Source organism: Lutra lutra, chromosome 5 (genome assembly GCF_902655055.1).
Source record: "Lutra lutra chromosome 5, mLutLut1.2, whole genome shotgun sequence".
In the NCBI taxonomy this organism is placed as follows: domain Eukaryota; kingdom Metazoa; phylum Chordata; class Mammalia; order Carnivora; family Mustelidae; genus Lutra; species Lutra lutra.
Window position 1 is genome coordinate 66,061,809 of NC_062282.1, and position 19,655 is coordinate 66,081,463.

General features: G+C 56.0%; 1 protein-coding gene across 3 annotated transcripts; it reads left to right on the forward strand.

Annotated features, from left to right (window-relative positions):
* The first annotated feature begins 5,185 nt into the window (after window positions 1–5,185).
* Window positions 5,186–15,735, forward strand: FGFR4 (fibroblast growth factor receptor 4). Of its 3 annotated transcripts, XM_047731023.1 has the most exons (19): window positions 5,186–5,385; window positions 7,138–7,280; window positions 7,788–7,931; window positions 8,613–8,876; window positions 8,968–9,048; window positions 9,172–9,338; window positions 9,937–10,060; window positions 10,601–10,791; window positions 10,934–11,072; window positions 11,399–11,592; window positions 11,703–11,848; window positions 11,935–12,056; window positions 13,225–13,335; window positions 13,416–13,606; window positions 14,001–14,123; window positions 14,215–14,285; window positions 14,495–14,632; window positions 14,838–14,943; window positions 15,042–15,735. In XM_047731023.1, the coding sequence occupies exons 2-19, from the start codon at window positions 7,241–7,243 to the stop codon at window positions 15,186–15,188; spliced, it is 2,499 nt and encodes an 832-aa protein (XP_047586979.1). In that variant the 5' UTR covers window positions 5,186–5,385; window positions 7,138–7,240; the 3' UTR covers window positions 15,189–15,735. The 3 variants fall into 3 exon arrangements, with proteins under 3 accessions (XP_047586979.1, XP_047586980.1, XP_047586981.1); XM_047731024.1 differs by lacking the exon at window positions 7,138–7,280; XM_047731025.1 differs by lacking the exon at window positions 7,138–7,280 and having other exon boundaries at window positions 5,187–5,340.
* Window positions 15,736–19,655: the final 3,920 nt, after the last annotated feature.

The window sequence follows — 19,655 nt, forward strand, 5'->3', positions numbered from 1 at the left end:
TATTCCCATTTTACAGAAAATGAAACTGAGGCTTAACGTTAAGTGACTTGTCGAAGGTCCCAAGTGTTCAGGATTCAAACCTTTATCTGTTTGGCTCTAACACCCAACCTTTCACCACTCACTCGCTCTCGGCGTCACCTCTATGTTGACAAGCCAAGCCAGACCTCCCTGGAGTCATGAGAGAAGCCAGGGTGAAAAGGGGTTAGAAAAAATGAAGAATTAATAATAATTGTCAAGTCTGAGTAGCAAGTATATGATTTTACCCTGTGCTTTTTTTTATATATATATTTTAAAACTTTCTCAAAATAAAAATAATTTTCAAGGAAAGAAGACAAGAAAGCACAGGACTGGCTCAGAGGCCAGGGCTTGGACCAGGCCTGGGCTGGAATGGGGCCTGGGCAGGGGCTCAGGGCAGCCCTTCTGCACAAGAGCCCCAGTGTTCCCTGGGCCCGGCTGCCATCCAAGAGCAACATGGTCGGCACCAGGCAACGTCTGCCCCTTCCCCCCAACTCTGCTCTCAGGCAGGTGGGGGGCAGGGCCTGGCCTCAGGAGTCCCTCCTGGCCCAGCCTTGCACTTCAGGAGCCCAGAATCTGCAAACCTCTGCCTAGGGCCTGGTACTTCATAGGGGCCCCATCAGTACCAGCCAAATGGACAGGGAGAGCCGTGCCCAGCCCCAGCCACCTCCCACACTCACCTTCAGGTGAGTCTACACCTTCCTGGGCTGAAGTTAAGGATGGGGACAGAAAGCAAGCTGATGCAGTCGCATCAAAAATCCCAACTCTGTGGGCGTCTGGGTGGCTCAGTGGGTTAAAGCCTCTGCCTTCAGCTCAGGCCTAGGTTTGAGGGTCCTGGGTCCTGGGATTGAGCCCCACGTCGGGCTCTCTGCTCAGCAGGGGGCCTGCTTCCTCCCCCCTCCACCCTCTGTCTCTGCCTGCCTCTCTGCCTACTTGTGATTTCTCTGTCAAATAAATAAAATCTTTAAAAAAAAAATTAAAAAAATAAAAGCCCAACTCTGCAGAGAGTCATCCTGAGCTTTCCCTCTTTGTCCCAGGAGATCAGGATTCAAGGCTCAATGCTGTTGTTCACTTGCTATGTGACTTTATTTTTTTACTCTTTTTTTATTGTCTTTTTCTTTCCTTTTTTTTTTTTCTTTTTAAGATTTTATTTATTTATTTGACAGCAAGAGAGGGAACACAAGGAAGGGGAGTGGGAGAGGGAAAAGCAGGCTTCCTACTGAGCAGGGAGCCCGATGCAGGACTCAATCCCAGGACCCTGGGACGCTTAACGACTGAGCCACCCAGGTGCCCCTTATTTCTTTTACTTTTTTTTAAAGTGAGCTCTGTGTCCAACATGGGGCTTGAACTCATGACCCTGAGATCAAGAGTTACACGTTCTACCAACTAAGCCAGCCAATCGCCCTGCTACGTGACCTTGGACAAGTCATTCCGTCTGCCTGAGCTTCTGTTTCCTTATCTGCAAAATGGAGCTAAGGATTCTAAGCCCGTTTGGTTTGTGGGCAGGATCGAAGGATATAATGCATATATAACCTGCTGTCCTGTGAGCACGGAGAGACGAGCAGGAAGTGAAGTGATGTCTTAGCTAGCGTAGCATGTCACTCGGCAGACAGTGGGAGCTCAGCCGAGGCAAGAACTTCCTCCCCACTTCCTGTTCCGCTGAAACCTAGTCCCAGCTCTTAACTCATTCACTTCCTCCAACAGCCCTGGGGAAAAGAAAGCAGGCGTGTGTCCATTTCCTGAATAGAGAAACTGAGGCAGAGGCAGACCAAAGGCAGGATCTTAGGATGGCAGGCTCCTGAGCTTCTAGGCGTGTGTGTGTGTGTGTGTGTGTGTGAGAGAGAGAGAGAGAGAGAGGTTGTATTTGAAAGTTTTGAAAGGAAGACTGCAAATGTAACTGGTGGAAGATTGTTACCAAGAGAGTGAGGCCATGATGGAGAGACAGGCTTGGATGCCTCTCCCAGACTCCCTCAGCATGTCTTCCTGTGTGTTCTATTTACTTATCCATCTCTCCCCACTACGGTGTCAGCAGCTCCTTGAAGGGGAGGGGTCGGGTCGGAGCCTGCTTCACCCCCACCCCCCGCAACGCCCCGCCCGCGATTTGGAACAGCGCATACCCTGTCATGAACCTTTAACTGACACCTGGCAACTGAACGTGTGTATGAATGAATGACGTGAAAGAGCATCAGACGCTTCAGAGGGTCAATGTGAGCGGTCAGCGAACGTGGGCTGGGAGGCGGACAAGGGTCCTGCAGACCTGGGGTGGGGGGAGGTATAGGTTGCCAGTCTGAGGGACATGCGCATCTCAGGAAGCAGGGAGCTTGCCCAGCCTGGGCTATGAAAACCTCTCCTTTGCCTTAGGCTCAGGTAAGCCTGAGAAATGCCTGGAAGTTGAATGAAAGCTGTGTGGGGTCCAGCATCTGCTGGCAGCTCACCCCACCCCCCAACAACCACATTCACTAAGGGGAGCCAGCAGAGGACCAGAGGTGGGGAACTGGATCTCTCCGGGAGTCCGGGAGGTCTGGTGAGGCCCCTCTGGGCAGCAGGCTTCCATTTGCTTGGCTCCGGCAGTGCCAGGAGCGTCAACCATTCCAGGTGCTCCAGCAAGGAAGGACCCTGAACCAGAGGAATCAAAACAAGCTGGTTTTAAAGATAGCCAATTATTTTCTGATTTGTCTTTGGGAAGAGACGATTATTTTGTTTGAAAACGAAAAAAAAAATCACGTTACTGGGCTTTTTAGTTATGCAAAGGAAAAGCCTCCGTCCCTCAAGCAGTCCGGGAGGAGAGAGCTCGATTCCTCCGCATAACAATGGGAAAGGAAGCTGCTTGCCTTAGGGCAAAGTGTCCACCAGCAGGAGCGCCACGGGGAGATGAGTCTTAAGACCCCAACTAAGGCGTTTCCTTTCTCCTCGGGAAGTCTCCCGAGGAGTGGAGGGCTTAGATTTCAGGTGAGGCTCAGGCAGAGGTCAAAGTTCAGCTGCCCTCCTAGTTCAGCCCGTTTAGTTGCTCAAGGGGAAAGATGCTTGCAAGTGAGGCGGACCTGAGCAAGGTGGGGCAGAACTATTTGGGGGTACCTCCTGTGTGTCAGGCGCTTGGGATACAATGTTGAAGTCTGTAGGCAGTTCCTGCCTTCTATTTACACAACTGTTTAGTTACAGTTCTGGAATGTTCCATGAAAATGAAGAAATAACGGGTCCTAGTCATAGTTAACGTTACAAAGCAAGTGTCATATACCAACCAGGCAGTGCTCTACAAGCTTACACATGTTTACTCTGCAAAACCTTCATGAGGAAAATACTAGCATTATACTTACCTTACTGATGAGAAAATGAAAACACAGAAAACTAGGTTAGAAAACTAACTTGCCACGGTTACTCCAAGTGTGATCGCGTTGAGATTTGAGTCCTGAAACCTGTGCTCTGAGTCACTTTACTTCCTGCTTCCTTCTCCATGCTCACTGGACAGAAGGTATCTGAGAGGAGCCTGGCAGGTCCAGAAGGCTTCTCTGAGGAAGTGAGCTGACATCTAAGAATGAGATGGAACCAACCAGACCTGGAGGGGAACCTTCATTCCAGGAAGAGGGAACCATATGTGCAAAGGCGCAGAGGTAGAGTGGGAGCAAGGAAAGAAATGAAGGATTTGTATGGAGATATGGACAGGGGCCAGGTCATGCTAAAAATCATTATGAGAAGGGACGCCTGGGTGGCTCAGTTGGTTGGACGACTGCCTTCGGCTCAGGTCATGATCCTGGGAGTCCCGGGATCGAGTCCCGCATCGGACTCCCAGCTCCATGGGGAGTCTGCTTCTCTCTCTGACCTTCTCCTCGCTCATGCTCTCTCTCACTGTCTCTCTCTTAAACAAATAAAATCTAAAAAAAAAAAAAAATCATTATGAGAAGCTAATGGAAAGTTTTAAAGGGGCAGTAGGTACATTCAGATTTGTATTTCTTTTCTTTTCCTTTTATTTTTAATTAATTAATTTATTTAGATTATATATATTTTTAAAGATTTTATTTATTTATTTGACAGAGAGATCACAAGTAGGCAGAGAGGCAGGCAGAGGGAGAGAGAGGGAAGCAGGCTCCCTGCTGAGCAGAGAGCCCAATGCGGGACTCGAACCCAGGACCCTGAGATCATGACCTGAACAGAAGGCAATGGCTCAACCCACCGAGCCACCCAGGCGCCCCTAGATTATATTTTTAAGGGGCACCTGGGTGGCTCAGTGGGTTAAGTGCCTGACTTGGCTCAGGTCATAATCTCAGGGTTCCTGGATCCAGCCACCCTTGGGCTCCCTGAGCAGCAGGGAGTCTGCTTGCCCTTCTCCCTTTGTCCCTCCCCGCTCAAATAAATAAAATCTCTTTTTAAAAAAGATTTTTTTTTAAAAGAGATTTTATTTACTTATTTGACAGAGAGAGAGATCACAAGTAGGCGGAGAGGCAGGCAGAGAGAGAGGGGGAAGCAGGCTCCCCCGCTGAGCAGAGAGCGCCTTGCAGGGCTCCATCCCAGGACCCTGAGACCATGACCTGAGCTGAAGGCAGAGGCTTAAACCACTGAGCCACCCAGACGCCCGTTAAAAAAAGATTTTACGTAATCTCTACACCCAACGTGGGGTTCAAACTCACAACCCCAAAATCGAGTCGCATTCTCCACCAACTGAGCCAGCTAGGCGCTCGACAGATTTTGTATTTCAAATATCACCCCAAAGGTTGTCCAGAGAATGAATGGGGGTGTTTGGTGGCAGAAGGGATCTCCTAGCCACTGTATGGTGTTTGCACATAAGACAGAGTAGCCAGGTTGGGCTAAGGTCTGTTGGTTGAGGTTCGCCCATCAGAACTGCTGGGTGTTGCTCCCTAAAAAGGGTGAAGAGCAGAGGACAAGTCACTAGAACTTGGAAGCCTGGTCTGGGAGCGGCAAAAGAGGCGGAGTCTGATGGGGTGTGTAGCAGGCTGGGACGGGGCCCGGGATTTGGCTGGCCCAGTGGGCCACTCGGCTCCGTTGGGTTTCGGGTCTCCAAGTGGGAGGGATGCTGTGCTACGCGCGGCGTCCTGGTTGTCTTGATAGAGCTGGCTCAGGAAGGGCGGGGCTGGAGGTGGGCGGGGCGCTGGGTTGTACCCCTGCCCAGCCGCTGTCAGGATAGAGCTGGACCAGGAGGGGCGGGCGCGAGGTGGGCGGGGCGCTGGGCCTCCCGCGGCCACGCCGCTGTCGCGGGTGCATTCCTGGCTCTCTGGCCGGGGGCGGAGGAGCGCCCCGGCTGAGTCTGCGGTACCCGCTGGGTGCGGGTGTCGGGACTGGCCGGAGCTGGGAGCGGGGCGGTGGAGGACCCAGGTGAGCCGGGACCTTTTGCCGGGAGCGGGACCGCGGAGGCTCGAGGTGAGCCGGGACCCCTTGCGGGCCCAGGGTGCGCTCCCCACCGCCAGAGGGCGAGCGGCAGCGGGGCTCAGGGAGCTGCCCCCTCCCAGCACTGGGGACCTGGGCGTCCTCTCGGAAGGGGGGTGGAGGAGACGGTAAATCAGTAACCCGCAGCGCACACAGGGCCTTTTGTCCCGCTCCGTCCAAAGAGCACCCTGGCCATGTAGCTGGTTACTCATTGCCCACCCGAGCGGGGGCGGGCCGGCTGTCTCTGCAGCTCCCCCTCAGGACTTGCCGACTCGCACCTCCCCCCAGGGTGACCGGGTAGGGGTGGAGAAAGGAGAGCGCCTGGTCCCTCTGCTGGACCGTCTGCGCGCCCCGAGTAGAGATGAGGAAGCTGAGGATCCGAGAGGTGCAGTCATTTGCTCCAGGTTCTCCCAGCGCTTGAATGCGGGAGGCTGGAGGAGAACCCAGGACTGTCTGATGCCAGAGTCAGGCCGTTCAGCCCCTGAGCAAGGCGGTGGGTCCGTCTGTCTGTGGCTGGGTGTGATCCGACAATGAAGGGTCCTGAGGTTACAAGGTCGGGGCAGCCTAAGAATGGGAATAAAATCCCTAGGCTTCCCCGCCCCTCTCCCAGCTGGAGCTGTGGACCCAGAGGGCTGCTCTGCAGATTGGGGGGATTTTATGGGCCATGGAAACTGGGGGTGGGTGCAAGGACAGTGGCATCTGGTTAAGGTGGAGAAGAGAAATGGGGACACAGAGGTATGTATGTGCAAGAGAGAAGACGTGCCCAGTTTTGAAAGCCAATGGCTTTAGTGCCGAAGAGGCTGAAGGAGCCGACTATGCAACCAAAGATACTGACAAGGACAAGGGCAAGGAGGGAGGCCTAGAATGCTGGATAAACTGTGGATTGGATCCTGCTGGATATGGGCAGCCATTAAGGGCTTGAGAACTGGGTGATATAGGGTGGTGACATGGCAGATACTTGTAATTTCTAAAGCCCTGCTGGAGAGTGGAGGCTGGAGCGTCAAGGGAGATATTTGCAAAGGCCCAAGCTGGAGATGACCATGGCCTGCATTGGGTCCAAGCAAAGGAGGTGAGATGGACAGGAGAAGGATTGAGGAGGCAGATGGGACTGGAAGTGGGCGGGGGGGGGGGGTGGGCGGTAAAGGTGGATGGGAAGAAATGATGCCCAAGCTGCAGGAGCAACCCAGGGAAGGAGCAGTTGGAAGGGGGAGATGATGGCTTTGGCCAGGACAAGCTGAGTGCCCCCTGCCTTGGAGCCAGAGCTGGAAGGGGGGCAGTGGCTGAAGAGAGAGTGCAGTGAGCTTCCTGGGCAAGGTAGATTCAGAGACATCAAGGCCTCCTGACTTCTGGAGCCCCAAGTAATAGCCAGTAGTCCCCTGGGACTGCATGGCCACCTCTCCCCCTACCCCAGCTGGGGCTGTTTTAAGAGTTCCTTTTGGGAGATGGACACATCCTTGGTGGTATATGGATAGGGTGGGTGTGTACCTCATACCTGACAGGAACTGCACCAGAATGGGAGGTAATTGGCCAAAGGCAGACCCAGGGTGACAGGAAGGGGTGGGGAGAGGAGGGAAGAACATGCCAACATTCTGTGTTTTCAGCTCCTACATATGGTCTGTTTTATCCTCCAATCAGTCCTCTGAGGACAGCACCCCGAGAGGGACAGGGACTTGTAAGTTGGTGAGAGGGACAGGGACTTGTAAGTTGGTAAGAGTCAGAATTTGAACTTGGCTTTGTTGGACACAGAGCCCGTGTTGCCTCAAACGGAGCTGTGAGGACACAAAAAGCAGATGTATTCCCAGCATGCCATTCTGGTTCAGAATGAGGAAGAACTTTTGATCGCCATGGAATGTGCTGCTGTGTTAGGAGTGAGTGCTCTGCCACTGAAGGTATTCAAAGCTGGCCATGAAAATGTCAGCAGTGCTAGAAGTGTGGGTCAGATCAGATAACATCCAGATGCTGAAGTTTGGCCTTGTATTAGATTTCTTTTCTTTTTTTCCGGTTCTTCAGCAATAAATTCATTTATTCAGCAAAAAATAAATTATGTGTGCTGAGAGCAAGCAGAAGATATGTCTCCATTCTCTGCTTTCCTCCAAGGAAAGAATCCCCAAACTGCCCTTTCTGTGAACTTGTGCCAGGGTCTCAGCAGGACCGGAGGAGAGCAGGAAGCCTGGCCCTGCCCCCCTGCACAACCTACTGTGAAGAAGCTTTGGGCTCTGGCCACAGCAGAGTCGATTCCAGTGTCTGCCCGATCTCTGCCGCACTGCTGTGTGGGGGTGAGGGTGGGGGGACAAGTCTTCTGACCACTTCTGGTCTCAGTTTCTTCATCTGCAGAACAGGGGAATAGCACCCCCAAAGGTGCCTGCATAGCAGGAGTTCTTCTCCCTCCTTTGCAGGAAGGCAGTTGGTGTTAAACCCAGCCTGGGTCCTTGTGAGCGGCAGGAAGGATATGTGGCTGCTGTTGGCCCTCTTGGGGGTCCTGGTGGAGGTGCCTGGGGCTCCCACTTTGTCCCTTGAAGCCTCTGAGGAAATGCAGCTAGGTATGGCCTTTAAGGTGGGAGAAGGGGGCAGGGGTGGGCACCTGGAGGGGGGCTACTAGCTGAGCAAAGCTGGGAATGACCTGGCCCAGTCCCTAAGGAGGTGACAGCAGGGCAGGACCCAACCATTAAGACTCAGTGTCTGGCTCCCAGCAAGCATCCACCTATCTCTATGTCCACAAGAGAGGAATGGCCTTGCAGGGTGAGGGTCCTGAGCTGGGCTGCAGAGCTGGTGGTGAGCCCCTCGCCGTGTGTGTGTGTATGTGTGTGTGTGTGTGTGCGTGCGTGTGCGTGCACACTTGCGCATGCATGCGTGTGTGTTCTGTGCACTGGGTGTGTGGTTTGGGAGTCCCAGCAGCATGTGTGGTGTGTGCACTGTGGGTGTGCTGTGCCCCGGAGGTGTGGCACCTGTAGCATGTGGGGTGTGTGTGTGTGTGGCAATGGCATGTCCAGTCCAGCATGTGTGCTATGCACCATGTGTGTGATGTGCACCAGAGGCATGGCAGTGGCCTTATGTACAGTGTCGGTAGCATGTGATGACAGGTGTCTATGTTGAGGAGCAGCGGGAGTCCAGCATGTGTCGAGGGATGCTGTGTCCCGCCTGTGCAGCATGTTCCCCATACACAGAGGGCTCCCTCAGCTGGGGCTCTGGGGGGCTCGCTGACCTCTGCCCTTGGCCCACAGAGCCCTGCCTGGCCCCTGGCCCCGAGCAGCAAGAGCAGGAGCTGACCGTGGCCCTCGGGCAGCCTGTGCGGCTGTGCTGTGGACGGGCTGAGCGTGGTGGCCACTGGTACAAGGAGGGCAGTCGCCTACCACCTGCTGGCCGGGTACGAGGCTGGAGGGGCCGCTTGGAGATCGCCAGTTTCCTACCGGAGGATGCTGGCTGCTACCTCTGCCTGGCACGAGGCTCCATGCTTGTCCTGCATAATGTTACCTTGGCTCTGGATGGTAAGGGGGTCTAGCAGGGGCTAAAGGGTGCCTGGGAAGAGAGACTGTCCCCATTCTAGACCTCAGATGGGTCTCTTTGTCCCTGACATAGACTCCTTGACCTCCAGCAATGACAATGAGGACTCTAAGGCCCACGGGGGCCCCTTGAATGGGCACATTTACCCCCAGCAAGGTCAGTACGAGTCCTCAGGGACTCATTTCCCTGCCTCCCAGCTGGTCACTGAGAAGAAGGGACCTGTGTGGAAACAGGTGATCATCCTAGGGGCAGTAAATTTGCCTTCCCCCTCCCTCCCAGCACCCTACTGGACACACCCTCAACGCATGGAGAAGAAACTGCATGCAGTGCCTGCTGGGAACACTGTGAAGTTCCGCTGTCCAGCGGCAGGCAACCCCACACCCACCATCCGCTGGCTTAAAGACGGACAGGATTTCCACGGGGAGCATCGCATTGGAGGCATTCGGGTGAGTCCAGGTTCCAAGACCATCTGCTCCTCCATTTTCACTCTCCCATTGATCTGCTCCAGCCTAGAAGTCATTCCTTCTCCAATGAGGAAGGCAGCTGCGGGCCCTAGAAGGAGAGCTAGACCGCGGACTGGGACAGCTTCGATTCAAGTCCCCACTCCGCCACCCTCCTGCACGTGACTTAATCTCTCAGCCTCAGCTTTCCTTGTAAAGTGGGAAGGCTCACTGACTGGCATGTAGGGCATTTCAGCAACTAATTCTCATAAGACCCTATGGGGTCGGCTCCAGGATGCAGTGAGGAAGCTGGGACTCTGAGAGGGCAAACACTGGCTCCAGGTGGTACAACCAAGAAGAAGCCATGCTAAAACTCAGAGGCACAAACCAAAGGTTCAGATTCCTCTTGGCCTTGGCCTGGCCTCCCCAGGGCCTGGAGAACTTGAGAAGACCACTGTGGGCAGGATCTAGGCTCTTTGCGCCCTGGACCCCTGGGTGGGCACCAGTGAATGGCCGCTCACAGGCGCTTCCTTCCCCCTTCACGCCCTGGACCCCTGGGTGGGTACCAGTGAATGGCCATTCAGAGACACTTCCCTGCCCGCAGCTGCGCCACCAGCACTGGAGCCTGGTGATGGAAAGCGTGGTGCCCTCGGACCGTGGCACATACACTTGCCTTGTGGAGAACCCAATGGGCAGCATCCGCTACAGCTATCTGCTGGATGTGCTGGGTGAGCGGACGGGCAGGCAAGGTGGTCTGGGGTGGGAGCCCCGACACTGCCCTCGGCTAGCGCACAGTCTGGCTGGCAACATGGGCTCAAGCTGCCCTAGGTGTCCCAGTGGGTCAGAGGGAAGTTCAGGGGTGGTGGTGGGGGGGGGGGTCATGTTCACCTGGAAGAATGGGGGTCAGCTGAGCAGAAAAGGTGGGAAAGACATCCAGGCAGAGGGCCCAGGCTGAATAAAGGTTCTAGGTGTAATGAAAACAATGCATTTGTGAAGAAGTGTATGCCTGGGGTGTGGCATTTAAGTGTGCCACATTAAGGGACATTAAGGGAGCCGTGTGTGGAGAGGGTTTTGAATACTAGGCTATGAATTGGTCCTTGACCCCCAAAGGCAATAGGGAGCCATGGAAGGTTGCAGCAGCATGAGCAGGGGGCAGACAAGGTCTGAGTTGCACATCAGGAAGTTCCCTCCCTTGAGCTGAGGGCAGGTGACCAGGGTGCTTCTGTGGATGCCACTGGTCAGGGTTGACCGCCTGGCCTGGCCCCCAGAGCGGTCCCCGCACCGGCCCATCCTGCAGGCGGGGCTCCCTGCCAACACCACAGCTGTGGCAGGCAGCGACGTGGAGCTGCTGTGCAAGGTGTACAGTGACGCCCAGCCCCACATCCAGTGGCTGAAGCACATCGTCGTCAACGGCAGCAGTTTTGGCGCCGACGGCTTCCCCTACGTGCAAGTCCTGAAGGTCTGGCAGAGCCTGCCCCTGAACCCTCCTGCTCTCCCATGGGGCGTGGGGGTACGGGCTTGGCCCCCCGCTTCATTCCTGGCCACAATATGGCCCCTGGCCCTGTTTTGACCCCTGAGTATGTCCCCCTCCCCATCCCCAGACAGCAGACATCAATAGCTCAGAGGTGGAAGTCCTGTATCTTCGGAACGTGTCAGCTGAGGATGCAGGCGAATACACCTGCCTGGCAGGCAACTCCATCGGCCTCTCCTACCAGTCAGCCTGGCTCACGGTGCTGCCAGGTGAGCACTCGAGGGGGCCGGGAGGGGCTGCAGGAATCCCGCTCTGCCCCAGCAGCGGACTGTGTCCCTCGGTCTGTGGGGCTCGGGACATGGCATGAGGGTTTGTGTGTTCGAATCCGCGTGTCGCAGTGCTTCTGTGCGTGTCCCTGTGGGACTGCCATGTGACCCCCTGGGTTAGGGGTGAGCAGGACAGGGTGTCACTGCAGCCTTCGTGGTCAGTGTCTCGGTGGGTGTTGGGAGCTGTGAGGCCTAAGTTAGAGGATGTGGAGCTGGCCATCTAACCACTGACTGCTCAGTTTTCTGTCTATGTGTGTGTCTGTGGGCAGAGGAGGACCTCACATGGACAGCAGCGGCCCCTGAGGCCAGGTACACGGACATCATTCTCTACGTGTCAGGCTCTCTGGCTTTGGTTGTCCTCCTGCTGCTGGCTGGGCTGTATCGAGGGCAGGTACTCCTGAGCCGGCACCCCAGGCAGCCCGCCACTGTGCAGAAGCTGTCCCGCTTCCCTCTGGCCCGGCAGGTACCATGCTGTTCCCCACCCCCTACCATGTCCCCCATAGCGAAGCTCTCGCTTCCCACCTGCCTCCCCAGGTCAGCTCCAGCAGGCTGACCGAGTCACCCACCTTCCAGTTCTCCCTGGAGTCGGGCTCTTCGGCCAAGTCCAGCTCCTCCTTGGTGCGGGGTGTCCGTCTCTCCTCCAGTGGCCCTCCCTTGCTCGCTGGCCTTGTGAGTTTAGACCTACCTCTCGACCCACTGTGGGAGTTCCCCCGGGACAGGTATGTGGCATGGAGGGAGGATGGGCATTCAGGCTCCAGGCAGGAAGGACGTTCTCTGGCTGAGGCCTCAGCTGTCTCATCTCCAGGCTGGTGCTCGGGAAGCCGCTGGGCGAGGGCTGCTTCGGGCAGGTGGTGCGTGCAGAGGCCTTTGGCATGGACCCTGCCCAGCCTGACCAAGCCAGCACTGTGGCTGTCAAGATGCTCAAGGGTGAGTGGTGGCCCCAAGGGAGTTGCTGTGGCCTTGGGACCAACAGAAGAGGCTCATGGTGCTACCAGTTGAGCACTGGTGGCCAGTAGGGCTGCAGTATCCCACCCTTGGGCCTGGGACCCAACTTTGCTACCAACCTTGGCAAGCCATTTCTGAACCTATTTGCTCACGTGTTACCTGGGGATAAACAGTAGTTCCTACCTCCCAGCCTGAGGTTCCTGGAGAGTGCCTGGTATATAAAACCTTACCCACTGGAAGGATGATGACTACAAGGATTTGGGGTGACTAGGGGTCAGACACCCCCACCTCAGCCCTAGCCCCACATCAGCCGTGGCCTCAAATAACCTTGTCAGTCTCACAGGCTTCCACCTCATTCCTCCCGAGTACCCCCAAGCCACACCTTCAGCCTCCCCCACCCTGGGCCCTTCCCAGATCCGTCCTCTTGCGTCTACCACTCTGGGAGAACAGCCCAAGTGCCAGCCCCAAAGTCCACAGGAGATACCTAGGGACCTACCATCAGGGCCTCTCACTGCTACCCCCACCTCCTCTACAAGAGCAGCCCAAACCGCTGTTCTGCTCCCCCATCCCCTCTGCACAGCTGGGGCCACCTGGTACTTTCTGGGAGGCAGGGATTGAGAAATGTGCATTGTGAGGTCTGGCAGGGCGGGTATGTCATTGGCCCAGGGCCACAGGTCAGCCCCTGCTCTTCAGCCTTCTCAAGAGAATCTGGAGCAGCTTCTTCCCAACCTCCCCTAGCTGCACCCCACTGGCGGCTCCCTGAATTCCCAGGCCAGATGGTCTCTAGGCCCCAGTCTGACCTCAGGGCGCCAGCCTGCCTCCTGCCCCCAAGAGCTCTTACCGCATTCAGGAACTAACGGCAATCCTCCAGATGGAGCTTCTTCCTGTTCAGAATTCTGTTTCCTGGTCCCACTCACAGACAGGCCCACCTTTTGTAGACCCTTGATCTTGGTGCTTCCCTGTAACTTCTGTGAGCGGTGGGTGGGGCATGATCCATTGTCCCATTAGAGACAAGATGCTCCTGAGGTTCAGAGAAGTTAGGGGACTTTTTTAAGACCACACCACCTAGCAGGGATTCAGGTCCAGCAATCGAGGCCCTGTCCCAGCTCCCCCATGTCTGTCACCCTGGCTGCACCCCCCGCCCCCGCAGACAATGCCTCCGACAAGGACTTGGCAGACCTGGTCTCCGAGATGGAGATGATGAAGCTGATCGGTCGGCACAAGAACATTATCAATCTGTTGGGCGTCTGTACTCGGGAAGGTGCGTTGGAATGGGGCTAAGGGCAGGGATGGGGGTGTGGAGCTACAGCCTCCGCAGCCTCCCTGTCCCCCCACCGACAGGGCCCCTGTATGTGATTGTGGAATGTGCCGCCAAGGGAAACCTGCGGGAGTTCCTGCGGGCCCGGCGGCCCCCAGGCCCTGATCTCAGCCCTGATGGTCCGAGGAGCAGTGAGGGGCCGCTCTCCTTCCCCGCCCTGGTTTCCTGCGCCTACCAGGTGGCCCGAGGCATGCAGTATCTAGAGTCGAGGAAGGTATGGGCGGTGGGCTGCGCTCTGGACCATTCTCACTGCTCCGTCTGTACACTTTCCTGCCCCCCAACACTGAATGTCCTCATCTTCTTCCTCTCGCCCCTTTTCCATTGCCCTGTCTAAATGTCCCCAAGCCCTTCTGTAACCCCCATATGTACACATTTGACACTGCTTGTCCCCATTCCTTTCTCTCACAGGCCCTAACTCAGGGGGCAAGGGAAGAGGCCATGTGAGAGGGGTGGGCCCTGAAGGCAGCTTTAGTCTCCCCCTCTGAATATTGACCTCTTTGTCTATGAAACAAGTGGATAGTGCCTCCCCTAGGGTTACTGGGAAGTACAGTGTGCCCAGCATCCAGCCATGCGTCCTAATAAACCTAAGTCCCCTGCCTTACCCACAGTGCATCCATCGGGACTTGGCTGCCCGGAACGTACTGGTGACAGAGGACAATGTGATGAAGATTGCTGACTTCGGGCTGGCCCGTGGCGTCCACCATATTGACTACTACAAGAAAACCAGCAATGTGAGGAAGGCAGGGCAGAATTGGAGAGGGCGGGTGGGGGATACCAGGACCTGTGGGACTCGGTGTCAATGCCCCTACCTGTCCCATCCAGGGCCGCCTGCCTGTCAAGTGGATGGCACCTGAGGCCTTGTTTGATCGAGTCTATACACACCAGACTGATGTGTAAGTCCTGGAGGTCGGGGCTCTGGAGCGTCTCCCGGTAGCTACTACCCTACCCCACAAAAAGGGCAAAGCAATTGCCCGAGGTCACACAAACCTAGGACCTGAGTGCTGCCAGACTCCGTGGTGGATCGTGCCTGCGAGGTCCCCCATACCAGCCCTAGGACTAGGGAGCAAAGCTGTGCCCTGCTGAACCCTGGTTCTGCCTCTAGGTGGTCATTTGGGATCCTGCTGTGGGAGATCTTCACCCTCGGGGGCTCCCCGTACCCTGGCATCCCTGTGGAGGAGCTGTTCTCACTGCTGCGGGAAGGGCATCGCATGGATCGGCCCCCGAACTGCCCCCCAGAGCTGTGAGGCCTCACCCTCCTCTCCCCCACTCTACAGTCCTTATCCTCTGCCTTGACCTTGGCCATAGGGCCCAGCCTCCTAATTCACTGTCACCATCCCCTCCTCAGCTGCAAGGGGAGGTCCTAGCCCTTCCCTTCTCCTGAGTGACCCCCTCATCAAAGCCTGCCCCTAACTCAGACCTTCCGCCCCCTCCGCCCCCTCGGCCAGGTACGGGCTGATGCGGGAGTGCTGGCACGCAGCACCTTCCCAGAGGCCGACTTTCAAGCAGTTGGTGGAGGCACTGGACAAGGTCCTGCTGGCCGTCTCCGAGGAGGTACTGCTCCCCTCTTGTCCCGTGAGCCCTCTCTGACTACTCCCCTCAGGCCCTCATCCCAGCTGAGCACTGAGACTGACCAGCACTGTTCCTTGTAGTACCTAGACCTCCGTCTGACCTTTGGACCCTACTCTCCTGCCAGTGGGGATGCCAGCAGCACCTGCTCCTCCAGCGACTCTGTCTTCTGCCACGACCCCCTACCCCTGGGGCCCAGTGCCTTTTCCTTCCCAGGGGGGCAGACATGAGTGGGCCCCAAGGCTGTGTAGTCAGACAGGCTGGCAGTCTCCAGTCCCAGCTTAGCTGCAGCCTGCGGGTGCTTGACCTTGGCCCTAGGCCCCTGCAGGCTACTGTCCCAGATCTATAGTTCTGCTTTGGGGAGGTCTGTTCTTATTCCTGGGGTTCCTAGTTGAGGCTTCCTGCTCTGGCCTCAGATTCCCATACTAGACTTCAACCCCAGTCTTAAGGCCCTGCCCTTGCCTTATGGCCCCCGTGTTCTAATGGCCTGAGTGTTGGGGTTCCACCTGGCCTCCTGGGCCTTAGCACTCAGTCCTTGATCCAGGGGTTTGGCTGGACCTAGCTGTAGAGCTATCCTAAACCTCCTTGCTTCCTTGCACCAAGAGAGGTCTTTGGCCTCTGAACCCCATTCCCCCAGTCTCCCCTGCCTCCCCTTGCTGCTTGTCCCAGCATCTTGGTGGAAAGAACACTGGTCCCTGTGCTCCTCGCTGAGCAGCTGGAAGCCTGCCAAAAACACAGAAGCAAATGGCCTTTTATAAATTATTTTTGAAATAAACCTCTGTGTTCCTGGTGTCTTCCCTGCAGCGGATGGAGGGGAAACAGGGTGGAGGGATTCCCCAACCTGGGAGTTTTGTATGATACAAATGGAGGGCTCTGTGCCAGGCCTTGGGTTCACATCCACCTACAGCTACGTTAGGGCGCCCCCAGGAACCTGTGTGCGCCTCTGTGTTGGTCTGTCTTACCCGCACCATCTCATGTATGCGATGGTCTGAATGAGCGCTGATGGCGGAGGAGTCCACACGGCACTCTCCACTGGGTGAAACTCTTGTACCCTCTGCACATGCGTGTGCATGTGCCTGCCCTGGGACTGTCCCCAAGGGAGCTGGCAGCACCCCTCCCCCATCTGCTCAGCATTAACCAGGCTGACCGTTAACACAGCGTGAAAGCCTGAATCCTAGCTTCGAGGCTGCTGCCCGCTCCCACGCTCTGCTGCTCAGACTGAGGGCGAGTGGGGGCTGTGCCCGCCCCACCCCACCCCACCCCACCCCACTCTGGCCAGTCTCCCAGGCAGCAGCTGGTTGCCGCCCGGCTAGGCTGCAGCTGTCCCTGCCTGCCTGGTCCTCCCCTGGGGAGGCTGTCATGGCCCTGTTCTCAAACACCCTCTGGGGGGAGCAGGGAGATCAGCTTCCCAGGGCTCTGAGCCTGGAACCTTCGCTGGGGCCATCCAGGCAGTTACTGCTACTCTCCAGCCCCTGAACCATAGGGTGGGGGCACTTGACCCGGTGCCTGGGGTTCCTTCCTGCCCTGTCCTCTCTTAGGACAGGACAGACCCATTGTGAGGGCCACCTGGATTACCCCATAGCCTTCCAGGGGGTGGCAGCTGAAAATATAGATAGGGTCAGAAGGGCCTGGATCTAAGAATCTGAGGCTGGGCTGTCCTGGCAGACTGAGCAGCAGCTCATGGCCATGCTTCTCTTCTTGCTCTGGGTGGGTTTCTTCGAACCTCCACCTGTGCACTCTCCTTCTGACTGAGCCCCCTGACCAAACCTACTCTCCCACTGGAAGTCCCTGTGCCCAGCCCAGTCAATCAGAGGACAGGCAGGTCCCTAAGAATCCACCCGGGGAAGAAAGGGTTGGGAGACTAGAGCAGTGGATAAAGACAGGGGATGACAAATGAGAACTCCATTTTTCCACTTCCCCACTGTGAACCCACTGCTGAGCTACCCTCAGCCACCCACCACTGCCCCTCGCCACAGCCTCATAAGACAACGATCTTCCCAATTTAAGGATGGTGAAATGGAATGTGACAGGCCCAAGATCACAAGGATGGGGAACTGAGGAAGGAGCTAAATTGACCCCTCCATTCCTCCAAGTCCAGGTTCCCGGCAGGTCCTGTGCACATGGGAGACCAGAGTCAGGTCACTCAGAGTGACAGGGGCAGATGGTGCCTTGTAGGTCTTGGGGGCCAGGAGGGCTCAGCTACCCACCCTGTGCCCCCTCCCAGCCAGCATCTCTGGCAGGCACACACTTGCCACATTCCTGATGTCCCAAGTCAGAATGAGACAGATGCTGCTAATTCCCCCTTGCAAGCTTTCCTGCTCCATCTCCCCTCCCCCAGGCCTCTCGGATGGCATGGCAGCATCTGGAGCCTGGTCCCCTCAGTCTGCCAGAGTTCTGAGCAGCCTCCTAGCTAGTGATATTGGCCTTGGGAGCTTGCAGAAAAAGCACTGGGTCACCTCTGGACTCGGCCACTTGCTGGCTGTGTATATTAGTCAGGGCTCTGGTGGGAGCAGCAGATAGATAGCGGCCCTGATCTCAAAAGTCCAAGCCAGGGAACAGGAGGTGCTGGGAGGGAAGGTCAGGTTGTCCACTGTGTGAGTGGTGAGGCTGGGGGATGGGGGAGGTACTATGACCACAGCTACCCTCTCAGAGCCTGAAACACAGGAATGATGACATGTCTGAGAATGGTTGGAAGTGTTCAGTCAACAATGGTTGTTGTTGCTCAGGGATTAGGAGGGAATGGCCCCCAGGGCCGGGTTGCCATGATCTCATTCCCTCCTCATGGCAGCCCTTCCTGGAAAGCATTTTTGTTCCTGTTGCCCAGATGAGGACACCGAGGCTCAGAAGAAAGAAGTGAGTGGCCCGAGGTTACCTGGGGGCAAGTGGGAGAGTGGGTGCTCTGCACCAGGACCTCGGACCTTGATCCTGGTGCAGAGCTCATTCCCACAGCCCTGAATGCCTGGTGTTTGGAGAACCAGGAAAGCCTCTGGGTTTGCGTGAAGCAGGAGACATCGGCTACTAGAATGTCCATGTACCTGGGTGGATGACACTCACGACGCCCCAGCACAGAACTCCAGCCCTATGGCCTTCACCCCTGCTACCTCACATGGGCTGCTCCCCCAGGGGAACACACTTCTTGGGGCACACACTTCCCCACTGTCCCCTGGCCAAATCCTGTTCACCCTGCAGTTCTCACTCAAACCTCATTTCTCCAAGAAGCCTCCTCTTCCTGCTGAGCCCCCCTCTTCAGAGGCTAAAGAGGAAATGCTCTCAATAGTCTCCTTCCCCAAAACTAAACAGCAGGAAGTAAGCCATGCTTTCATAGTTGTTCATCAGGGGCAAGGAGAGAGAGAGAGAATCTCAAGTGGCCTCCACCTTCAGGGTAAGCCCCATGACCCAGAGGTCACAGCCTGAGCCAAAACCAAGAGTTGGATGATCAGCTCACTGAGCCACGCAGGAGCCCCTGTTTTACTTATTTTTTTAAAGTAGCCTCCACACCCAGTGTGGAGCCCAACGCAGGGCTTGAACTCATAATCCTGGATCAAGATCTGAGCTGAGGGGCACCTGGGTGGCTCAGTCATTAAGCATCTGCCTTCAGCTCAGGTTATGATCCCAGAGTCCTGGGATCAAGCCCCGCATTGGGCTCCCTGCTCGGCGGGAGCCTGCTGTCCCTCTCCTGGTCCCCCTGTTTGTGTTCCCTCTCTTGCTGTGTCTCTCCCTGGTAAACAAATAAATAAAACCTTAAAAAAAAAAAAAAGATCTGAGCTGAGATCAAGAGTTGGATGCTTCATTGGGTGAGCCACCCAGGCACCCCTATTTATTTTTTTTTTAAGATTTTTATTTTTTTAAGTAATCTCCACACCCAACATGGGCTCAAATTCACAACCCCGAGATCAGAGTCACATGTTCTACCAACTAAGCCAGCTAGATGCCCCTGGACACCACAGTTTTAAAGAGGCATTCACAGTTTAAATAATTTAAACCAAAATTCCAATGGCTCAAAAGATTTTCAATAAAAAACAACCCCTTGTACCCACTATCTCTGGACCCCAGGGTTTGAAACAGCCCCATTTTTCTGAGTCTTCTTGCACACTCCCCTCCCCTTCCTGCTTGTATAGCCCTTGATCTCATTTATAGATACTGTTCCTGCCCCCTGAAACCCAGGGCCTCACCTGGCAGAACTGAGGCACAGTACAGTGCCGAAGGAAAATAAAGACACCCGTTCCCCAGTACAGACACACTCAGGTGAGCACCCTAGGCCGGCTACTACCCACCCTTCCCACACTCCAGCTCTCTGACGGGGGTCTCTCCTCCCACTCCTCCACCTGCTATAGGATTTAACCTAATCCCAGAGTATGTGTTCGAGGCAGCTGCAGCTCTCTGAGGGGAGAGGGCTCCCCTCTGGAGGAAATCTCCTTGTATGCTCTTGCTGTGGAAATCTGACCTTTGTCGGCACCTGGGCCCCACGGCTGGGGCCTGTCCCCAAGAAGTGGCTGAGGAGGGGGCGTGAAATTGCCAACAGCTGAACACACCCAGGCTTTTCCCACATCCTCCCCAAACTGGTGGCTGCTCACATTCCATAGCACCAGCTCCTTCCGGGCCCCCCAGTGCCAGGCTCATGTTCTTGTGTGGGTGCGTTGGCCCAGCCTGACAGGGCCCTACTGATCTCACCAACTTCCCTACCTAGTATGGCTGAG

Excerpts from the sequence above, each read along its gene's own strand:
- FGFR4 (XM_047731023.1), top strand. The coding sequence starts at position 7,241 with ATGTGCTGCTGTGTTAGGAGTGAGTGCTCTGCCACTGAAG. Across the intron at positions 11,849-11,934 it reads TGGGAGTTCCCCCGGGACAG|GCTGGTGCTCGGGAAGCCGC; the intron begins GTATGTGGCATG and ends TCTCATCTCCAG. Across the intron at positions 12,057-13,224 it reads GGCTGTCAAGATGCTCAAGG|ACAATGCCTCCGACAAGGAC; the intron begins GTGAGTGGTGGC and ends CCGCCCCCGCAG.